At 40.8% G+C, this 11336-nt stretch overlaps 1 protein-coding gene across 1 annotated transcript; it reads right to left on the bottom strand.

Moving 5' to 3' along the window:
• Positions 1-7941: 7941 nt before the first annotated feature.
• On the bottom strand, positions 7942-10696 carry LOC109906243 (tyrosine-protein phosphatase non-receptor type substrate 1-like). The gene is given in 6 exon segments (XM_031792238.1): positions 7942-8073; positions 8170-8204; positions 8971-9203; positions 9205-9319; positions 9495-9541; positions 10662-10696. Coding segments are annotated over 6 exon segments (597 nt in total).
• Between the last annotated feature and the right edge of the window lie 640 nt (positions 10697-11336).

Raw genomic sequence — 11336 nt, 5'->3', positions numbered from 1 at the left:
TGTCCTATGGACAGAGTCTCCCACCTCAGCTGTAGATCTCTGCAGTTCACCCAGAGTGATCATGGGCCTCTTGGCTGCATCTCTGATCAGTCTTCTCCTTGTATGAGCTGAAAGTTTAGAGGGATGGCCAGGTCTTGGTAGATTTGCAGTGGTCTGATACTCCTTCCATTTCAATATTATCGCTTGCACAGTGCTCCTTGGGATGTTTAAAGCTTGGGAAATCTTTTTGTATCCAAATCCGGCTTTAAACTTCTTCACAACAGTATCTCGGACCTGCCTGGTGTGTTCCTTGTTCTTCATGATGCTCTCTGCGCTTTTAACGGACCTCTGAGACTATCACAGTGCAGGTGCATTTATACGGAAACTTGATTACACACAGGTGGATTGTATTTATCATCAATAGTCATTTAGGTCAACATTGGATCATTCAGAGATCCTCACTGAACTTCTGGAGAGAGTTTGCTGCACTGAAAGTAAAGGGGCTGAATAATTTTGCTCATATGGCTACCTGGAGTATGATTTTTCAGTTTTTGATTTGTTAAAAAAGTTTGAATGTCGTTCCACTTCATGATTGTGTCCCACTTGTTGTTGATTCTTCACAAAAAAAATACAGTTTTATATCTTTATGTTTGAAGCCTGAAATGTGGCAAAAGGTCGCAAAGTTCAAGGGGGCCGAATACTTTCGCAAGGCACTGTATATATACACCTGTTCTGAAAGGCCCCACAGTCTGCAACACCACTAAGCAAGGGGCACCACCAAGCAGCTCCATGAAGACAAAGGAGTTGTCCAAACAGGTTGTCCAAACAGTTCTAAAAAAATATCTGAAACATCCCACGGAGCTCCATTAAATCCATTATGAAAAAATTGAAAGAATACGGTACCACAACAAACCTGCCAAGATAGGGCCACCCACTAAAACTCAGGGACCACGCAAGGAGGGCATTAATCAGAGAGGCAACAAAGAGACCAAAAATAACCCTGAAGGACCTGCCAAGCGCCACAACAGAGATTGGAGTATCTGTCCATTTGACCACTTGAAGCCGTACACTCCACAGAGCTGGGCTGTACGGAAGAGTGGCCAGAAAAAAAGCCATTGCTTAAAGAAAGAAATAAGCAAACACGTTTGTGTTCGCCAAAAGGCATGTGGGAGACTTCCCAAAAATATGGAAGAAGGTACTCTGGTCAGATGAGACTAAAAGTTAGCATTTTGGCCATCAAGGAAAACACAATGTATGGCGCAAACCCAACACCTCTCATCACCCAGAGAACAGCATCCCCACCATGAAGCATGGTGGTGGCAGCATCATGCTGTGGGGATGTTTTTCATCGGCAGGGACTGGGAAACTGGTCAGAATTGAAGGAATGATGGATGGCATTAAATACAGGGATATTCTTGAGGGAAACCTGTTTCAGTCTTCCAGAGATTTGAGACTGGGACTGAGGTTCACCTTCCAGCAGGACAATGACCCTAAGCATACTGCTAAAGCAACAATCGAGTGTTGCAACATTTAAATGTCTTGGAATGGCCTAGTCAAAGCCCAGAACTCAATCCAATTGAGTATGACTTAAATATTGCTAAACAACAGTGGAACCCATCCAACTTGTTAGAGCTGGAGCAGTTTTTCCTTGAAGAATGGGCTTATAGAGACATACCCCAAGAGACTTGCAGCTGTAATTGCTATAAAAGGTTGCTCCTCAAAGTACTGCCTTTGGGGCGAGTGAATAATTATGCACGCTGAAGTTCTGTTTTTTTGTCTTATTTCTTGTTTGTTTCACAATCAAAAATATTTAGCATTTTCAAAGTGGTAGGCATGTTGTGTAAATCAAATGATACAACCCCCCCCCCCCAAAAAAAAGAATAATATTTTAATTCCAGATTGTAAGGTCAACAAAATACGAAAAATACCAAGGGGGGGTGAATTTTTCACAAGCCACTGTAACACATTGAGTACCACTCTCCATATTTACAAGCATACAATTAGATAGTGAACGTTCCTAACTGGCCGAGTTACAGTTTTGATTCAAATCTGCTTGAAAATCTATGGCAAGACCTGAAAATGGTTGTATAGAAATGATCAACAACCAATTTGACAGAGCTTGATGAATTTGAAAAATAATAATTGGCAAATGTTGCACAATGCAGGTGGGGAAAGCTCTTAGTGACATACCCATAAATACTCACAACTGTAATCGCAGCCAAAGGTGATTCTAAACATGTATTGACTCAAGGGGTTGAATACTTAGCGAATAAAGTGACATTAGTGTTTATTTTTTCATTAACTTTTTACAAATGTTAGAATTTTTCTTCTGTGTATTTTGTGTAGACCGTTAATAAAAAAAAGACAATTAAATCCATTTCTATCCCACTTTGTAACAAAACAAAATGTGGAAAAGGTCAAGGGGTGTGAATACTTTCTGAAAGAACTGTACAACCCTCAGTCCATCAAAACCACACATGTTCTATCCATACTTCTCTTCATCTGTTTATCTGGATGATGAACAATAGAAAAGACCTTTGCTGCTCAATTAATGTTCAAACTATGTATGTAAAAAATACTAACAATGAGCTAAAACCCTTTAAATTCCCAAAAGCATTCAACAAGTGGAAAACATGCACATACTTTGTAACTACAACATTTTAAAAACTTTATTTATACATTTGTCAACTCTTTTCCTTCATGAAAACCTCTATCACCGCTGACACATGCCCTCAAAACATAACTTCAGTCAGTATCAATGTTCACAGTACTATTTATTAATGCTTACATACAACAGGTGCATATACAGTGCTTGGCGAAAGCAAGATTCATACTGCATATACTCTATTGATATTGGCCATAGCTTTATCTATTTCCTGGTGGTGTAGATGATGATGAAGATGGTCAGACAGCAGAGGAGAACTCCAGTTCTTGTGATGGAGAGAAGGACCAGGATTCTCATCTGTGGATCAGCAACTGAAATAATACGAATTCTCAGGCTAGGTTGGTATGAGCTGCTATTGTACTTTATTTCTATTCTGTGGTACTTTCATGGTACATCATATCAATTAATTTCTGAAAGATTCTCACATAAAATTACAGAATTTGACCTTCTTCATAGTGCTCTGTAGGGTCCTTGTCATAATCTTTGTGACCTTTTGAACAATTAGGTGAGTTAAATATTCTACTGTTATTCAAACTGTAATACAATAGTATTCTATCTTCAACATTAACAGTCTGATGGCCTTGAGATAGATGCTGTTTTTCACTCTCTGTCCCAGCTTCTGGATGCCAGCGGGGTGAGCAGGCAGTGGCTCGGGTGGTTGTTGTCCTTGATTATCTTTTTGGACTTCCTGTGACATTGGGGGCTGTAGGTGTCCTGGAGGTCAGGTAGTTTGCCCCTGGTGATGTGTTGTGCAGACCACACCACCCTCTGGAGAGCCCTGCGGTTGAGGGTGGTGAAGTTACCGTACCAGGCAGTGATACAGCCTGACAGGATGCTCTCAATTGGGCATCTGTAAAGGTTTGTGATTGTTTTAGGTGACAAGCCACAATTCTCCAGCCTCTCGAGTTTGAAGAGGCACTGTTGCGCCTTCTTCACCACAATGTCTGTGTGGGTGGACCATTTCAGTTGTCCGTGATGTGTACACTGGGGAACTTAAAACGTTCCACCTTCTCCACTGCTTTTCCATCGATGTGGATAAGGGGGTGCTCCCTCTGCTGTTTCCTGAAGTCCACGATCATCTCCTTTGTTTTGTTGACGTTGACTGAGAGGTTGTTTTCCTGACAACACACTCCGAGTGCCCACTCCTCCTCCCTGTAGGCTGTCTCGTTGTTGTTGTTGCCTACTACTGTTGTGTCGTCTGCAAACTTGAAGATTGAATTGGAGGCGTGCATGGCCACGCAGTCATGGGTGAACAGGGAGTACAGGAGGGGGCTGAGCATGCACCCTTGTGGGGCCCCAGTGTTGAGGATTAGCGAAGTGGAGAGTTGTTTCCTAGCTTCACCACCTGGGGGCATCCGTCAAGAAGTCCAGGACCCAATTTCACAGGGTGGGGTTGAGAGCCAGGGCCTCAAGCTTAATGATGAGCTTGGAGGCTACTACTGTGTTATACTCTGATCTATAGTCAATTAACAGCATTCTTCCATAGGTATTCCTCTTGTCCAGATGGGATAGGGCAGTGTGCAGTGTGATGGCGATTGCATCGTCTGTGGACCTATTGGGGCGGTAAGCAAATTAAAGTTTGTCTAGGATGACAGGTAAGGTGGAGTTGATATGATCCTTAACTAGTTTCCCAAAGCACTTCATGATGACAGAATTAAGTGCTACAGTGCGATTTAGTTCAGTTACCTTTGCCTTCTTGGGTACAGGAACAATGGTGGCCTTCTTGAAGCATGGAGACAGCTCACTGGGATAGGGAAAGTTTGAATATGCTGGTCTGCGCATGCAGCTGGTCTGCGCATGCTCTGAGGACGCGGCTAGGGATGCTGTCTAGGCCAACAGCCCTGTAAAGTTTAACATGTTTAAATGTCTTCCTCACGTCAGACACGGAGAAGGAGAGCCCACAGTCCTTGGTAGCGGGCGGTGTCGGTGGCACTGTATTATCCTCAAAGTGGGCAAAGAAAAGTGTTTTGTTTGTCTGGAAGTAAGACATTGGTGTCCGTGACGTGGCTGGTTTTCCTATTTTAGTCCGTGATTGTCTGTAGACCCTGCCACATACGTCTCATATCTGAGCTGTTGAATTGAGACTCCACTTTGTCTCTATACTGACATTTTGCTTGTTTGTAAATGCAGTGGTTTGCACTTTCAGTTATACGCGAAAGCCGCCATCTATCCACGGTTTCTGGTTAGGGTAGATTTATTAATAGTCACAGTGGGTACAATATCTCCTATACACTTCCTTATAAACTCACTTACTGAATCAGCGCATACGTCAATATTATGCTCTGAGGCTACCTGGAACATATCCCAGTCCGCATTTGGAACCAACAATCTCAAATTGGGACTAATCAGACTAAAGGACAGATTTCCACCAGTCTAATGTCCATTGATTGTGTTTATTGGCCCAAGTAAGCCTCTGCTTCTAATTGGTGTCCTTTAGTAGTCGTTTCTTTGCAGCAATTCGACCATGATGGCCTGATTCATGTAGTCTCCTCCGAACAGTTGATGTTGAGATGTGTCTGTTACTTGAACTCTGTGAAGCATATATTTGGGCAGCAATCTGAGGTGCAGTTAATTGCCGATTTTTGAGGCTGGTAGCTCTAATGAAGTTATCTCTACAGCAGAGGTTACTCTGGGTTTTTCTTTCCTGTGGCAGTCCTCATGAGAGCTAGTTTCATCACAGCGCTTGATGGTTTTTGTGACTGCACTTGAAGAAACGTTTTCCGGATCAACTGACCTTCATGTCTTCAAGTAATGATTAACTGTCATTTCTCTTTGCTTATTTGAGCTGTTCTTGCCATAATATGGACTTTTTCCAAATAGGGCTATCTTCTGTATACCACCCCTACCCTGTCGCAACACAACTGATTGGCTCTAACACATTAAGAAATAAAGAAATTCTACAAGTTAAATTTTAACAAGGCACACCTGTTAATTGAAATACAGCTGGTTGAGATAATGCTAAGAGTGTGCAAAGATGTCATCAAGGCAAAAGGTGGCTACTTTGAAGATTCTCAAATATAAAATATATATTATGTGTTATTTCATAGTTTTCGTTGTCTTCACTATTATTCTACAATGTAGAAAATAGTCAAAATAAAGAAAAACACTTAAATGAGTAGGCGTGTCCAAACTTTTGACTGGTACTGTATATACAGTATATTATATCTATGAACTAGCATGCTTTGAAACACACCCTCAAGTCATTAATTATTTTTCACAGAACGCATAACCCCTCATTGATTATCCCTTACATATACAGTGGGGAGAACAAGTATTTGACACACTGACGATTTTGCAGGTTTTCCTACTCACAAAGCATGTAGAGGTCTGTAATTTTTTATCATAGGTACACTTCAACTGTGAGAGACGGAATCTCTGATTTTTAAGTAATTAATATGCATTTGATTGCATGACATAAGTATTTGATACATCAGAAAAGCAGAACGTAATATTTGGTACAGAAAGCTTTGTTTGCAATTACAGAGATCATACGTTTCCTGTAGTTCTTGACCAGGTTTGCACACACTGCAGCAGGGATTTTGGCCCACTCCTCCATACAGACCTTCTCCAGATCCTTCAGGTTTCGGGGCTGTCGCTGGGCAATATGGACTTTCAACTCCCTCCAAAGATTTTCTATTGGGTTCAGGTCTGGAGACTGGCTAGGCCACTCCAGGACCTTGAGATGCTTCTTACGGAGCCACTCCTTAGTTGCCCTGGCTGTGTGTTTCAGGTCGTTGTCATGCTGGAAGACCCAGCCACGACCCATCTTCAATGCTCTTACTGAGGGAAGGAGGTTGTTGGCCAAGATCTCGCGATACATGGCCCAATCCATACTCCCCTCAATACGGTGCAGTCGTCCTGTCCCCTTTGCAGAAAAGCATCCCCAAAGAATGATGTTTCCACCTCCATGCTTCACGGTTGGGATGGTGTTCTTGGGGTTGTACTCATCCTTCTTCTTCCTCCAAAAACGGCGAGTGGAGTTTAGACCATAAAGCTCTATTTTTGTCTCATCAGACCACATGACCTTCTCCCATTCCACCTCTGGATCATACAGATGGTCATTGGCAAACTTCAGACGGGCCTGGACATGCGCTGGCTTGAGCAGGGGGACCTTGCGTGCGCTGCAGGAGTTTAATCCATGATGGCGTAGTGTGTTACTAATGGTTTTCTTTGAGACTGTGGTCCCAGCTCTCTTCAGGTCATTGACCAGGTCCTGCCGTGTAGTTCTGGGCTGATCCCTCACCTTCCTCATGATCATTGATGCCCCACGAGGTGAGATCTTGCATGGAGCCCCAGACCGAGGGTGATTGACCATCATCTTGAACTTCTTCCATTTTCTAATAATTGTGCCAACAGTTGTTGCCTTCTCACCAAGCTGCTTGCCTATTGTCCTGTAGCCCATCCCAGTCTTGTGCAGGTCTACAATTGTATCCCTGATGTCCTTACACAGCTCTCTGTTCTTGGCCATTGTGTAGAGGTTGTAGTCTGTTTGATTGAGTGTGTGGACAGGTGTCTTTTATACAGGTAATGAGTTCAAACAGGTGCAGTTAATACAGGTAATGAGTGGAGAACAGGAGGGATTCTTAAAGAAAAACTAACAGGTCTGTGAGAGCCGGAATTCTTACTGGTTGGTAGGTGATCAAATATTTATGTCATGCAATAAAATGCAAATTAATTACTTAAAAATCATATGTGATTTTCTGGATTTTTGTTTTAGATTCCGTCTCTCACAGTTCAAGTGTACCTATGATAAAAATGACAGGCCTCTACATGCTTTGTAAGTGGAAAACCTGCAAAATTGGCAGTGTCTCAAATACTTGTTCTGCCCACTGTACATCTATGAAGTATGTAGAGTCAGAACGATGTGTAAAGTATTCTTTTCTAATGGTGTGATGGGTTTCTGACTGATGGAGCCTGACACACAATAAGCTAAACAGCAATTCCTTTTAATCCTATTGTATCTGTGGTAACAGAGATGTACTTTAGAGAGCAAACAGAGATGTATGGCGAGAAAAAAATTATAGTTTATTATGTTAAATACACAATCATACAGCAAACAAGGGATCCTCTATCAGAGAATTTCTATCAATTAAAAGCACAAATAAAAGGTTTCAACATTTTAGGCATTACGTGATCATCATACTGCATAAATCTAACAAAGACTTAGCTAAAATTATAGTTTATTTTTTTTCCTTCTAAATTCCATACTAATTCCACTTACTAAAAGCAGTTTTATTAGGCCACGAATCGTAAAATGATTCTACTTGGAGCCTTTGTGACAGTGGTAATATCTCTCACTACTGCTGAAGGTATCTCACCTCAGAGTACACTGCCTCCTCTCTGCTGGTCTTCGTTCTTGCTCTTCTGGAGTTCTTCTTGGGGTTTAAACTCACAGCAGCATAGTTCAACATGTCCCTCTCTTGGTGCTGTGTGAGAAGTGGAGTCATTAACAAGACATTATACTGGTTACATCCACTACATGAACCATTTTTATATGGGGTGAAATTATGTGCTAAAGTTTACCTGTTGACTAGTGGGGTTGGTGATCTATCAGTTGATGCTTCAGGTTAAAAACATAAAGTACAAAATTAAATTATGTACAGTACACAAGAAATCTTATTGAAACGGAACACGGTACATCTTCCTAATATTTAGTTGCACCCCCTTGTGTTGCACCAAACCGGTGTGCCTGGCACCTACTACCATGCCCCGTTCAAAGTCACTTAAATCTTTTGTCTTGCACATTCACCCTCTGAATGGCACACATACTGTACACAATCCATGTCTAAATTGTCTAAAGACGTAAAAATCCTTCTTGAACCTTTCTCCTTCTTGAACCTTTCTCCTACACAGATGACATCAATAAGGGACCATAGCTGTTGCATGGATTCACCTGGTCAGTCTATGCCATGGAAAGAGCAGGTGATTCTAATGTTTTGTACACTCAATGTATATTTTCATTTCACATGAAGACATCTTCAAACATTACTGTGAAACATGACATAACGGTTAGACTGTTAGTAAGTATTAATATGCATATTCTGTACCTTTAGGCCCTCGTGTCCATTCCTTGCATATCCCCCATGTCAGTAGAAAGACGACAATCACAAAAACAATGTTTGATGTGAGCAGTGGAAGAACTGTAGGAGTCAGGGGAAAATCATACTCGGAAACCAATCATACTCGAAAACCGATCATTTAAATGTTTTATTGGAGGAATATCAGGTAACAGTACATTTTCTCTTACCATGCAGGTTACAAATATGCCTCCTATAAAACTCTAAAACTGGAATGGTAAATTTGTGAAATGAAGTGAAAGAAATGACCTTGAATGTCCAGCTTGGTCCTGTTTCCAAACAGTATCTCCCCACATGAGGTCACAGCACAGTAGTAAGTCCCAGCATAAGAGAGGGTGAGGTTCCTCTTGGGGAGGTTGTAGACACAGCTCTGTGTATGAGACCCAGCCTCAGGGCTCTTCTCACACTGATCACTCCTATCTCCATTGGTGTAAATGATTCCTGGATGGGATTCTCCTGAGCCATGTCTGAACCAATAGACAATCTTCTCCTGGACAGGTCTCAGTCTGTATTGTACAGTTCAGAGTCACTGAGTCTCCTGGTTGGACTGACTCAGACAGAGGCTGTTGAAGCACAGATATGATTCTGGATCCAGAACCTGACAAGAAGGCCAATAAAAACATTGAATCTCTAGAATATTACTGTAGCAAGTGTTCTACCTAAACATTTGTTAAATTAAGCTCTTAATAATCTGATTAAGAAAATACCTAATATTTACACAGTATGTCTGTAATTTCAGATTTACTCAAACAAAACACAAACTGTCTCTTTACCTTTTACAATGAGAATGGCTCCTTCTCCAAACTCCACCTCATAACTCCTGTTTGCCACAACGGTCTAATGAACTGCATCTCAGTGCTGTAGGCATCACTACAGACCCTGGTTTGTGTATCTTGTATAGTTCGGAGTCACAGGATTGTCCTACAGGTAGAATCCCCATCTTTTAGAGTTGTACAAATTGAGAACAAATGTTTTAAGCAAATGTTTCAATCTTTATCAGTGCAGCTACTGTAGTATAAGAGACTCAATGTTGTAACCTTTTGGAACATGTATGCTATGACGCTGTCATCTAATAAGGCTTCTATCACCACACAGCCACTTCACCTCACCAAAAACATCTATGGAAAAAACACAGCAAACACAATACAGTAGTCTTCTTTTAGTGATCTCTCATTCAGGATTTCCACCCAGTAGAATAGATGGATAGAATGCCCTCCTATGATATTGTTATTGAGTAAGTCCATGGTTCTAGTGTCCTAACATCACACTTAAAATCAGGATTTGTTTTTGACTAAGAACTACTGATCACTAAGTCATATTATGTAATACATAGATAGCACACTGTGTTTTTTCACAGATTTCAGTCGACTATGTATTAATTTGATTTGATTTAACCTTTAACTAGGCAAGTCAGTTAAAAACAAACTCTTATTTTCAATGATGGCCTATGTATAGATAAGCTGCCTCATTATTAAAAGAGTATGTTTACTGTTGCTAAAATGTTCAACTTGGAGAGTAAGTAGTATAGCCTACAGTATGAGAGAACTAAAAGTTCTGAAACATCTGGCTGAAAACCACAGAAATAGAGAAAAAGGGAGAGATAGGGTGAGTAAAGAGCAGAGAGAGAGAGACACATGCCTTGTGTGCAATAGGCCATCAGGTCCTAACCAAGCACGGAAACATCCTCATCTTGTGTTCATCACAGACCACAGAGTACCTGTAAATAGGTTCTCAACACTACAACTTAACGATGCCTGAGTATGGCCCAAATAAATACATTGTCTTGATTATTGTTATTTATTCATCGTATCACAATCAAGTCAATATCAAATGGCAGAGAATCAATTAATTAAATTATTAGTAGCTACAGTTACAATAACAAAGAAAGACAGTTAACTAACAGCTCATGAATTTTATGGACATCTGATTTATTGTTCTACTGTCTGATCCCAGAGTACACCGTCTCTTCCTTCATGTTGCTTCTCTGTCTTCTAGAGTTTTTTTCTTGTTGTTTAGATTCATATCTAGAATATTACTATATGTAAATCTTTAAACTTTTTATGGTAATGCAACATCAGGAATTCTGCTTACCCCTGTATCTGAAGAAGAGACTGCTGGACCTCTTGTCTGAGAGACGGATCCTGAAAAGAAAGAAAAAGATACAACTAATTTTCCCATTACAGATGCATAACTTCTATGAAGGACTTTACCTGTTACATACATCATTGATTTAATTGCTATGGACTTCTCTTACCTCTATACTGCAGACACTTGCTCTTGTTCATCTTGTACATGATGCTACCAAGGACAATGATCAGAATGAACGAGAGACCAAACGTTGGGCTCAGTCAATACACCAAGAGAAGAGGGTGTGCTCCATTGTCTGTGAAAATAAATATTGTGCTAGAAGTATAGTAACTTCAAGGATGGTTGCATGTTTTCTTATGTGATATAAATAACTAGTACTGTGTACAGTTTAAAATAGTATATTATACAATAGATATGAACAAACTTGTAAGATGAATCACCTACTCTTGATCTCCAGCCTAGTCCCGTTCCCGAATGGTATCTCCCCACTTCAGGCCACAGCACAGCATTAAATCCCAGCATCAGAG

The sequence above is a fragment of the Oncorhynchus kisutch genome, linkage group LG16 (assembly GCF_002021735.2).
Source record: "Oncorhynchus kisutch isolate 150728-3 linkage group LG16, Okis_V2, whole genome shotgun sequence".
Taxonomy (NCBI): Eukaryota; Metazoa; Chordata; class Actinopteri; order Salmoniformes; family Salmonidae; genus Oncorhynchus; species Oncorhynchus kisutch.
The sequence above is the reverse complement of the archived record's forward strand: the minus strand, read 5'-3'. Positions and strand labels throughout refer to the sequence as shown.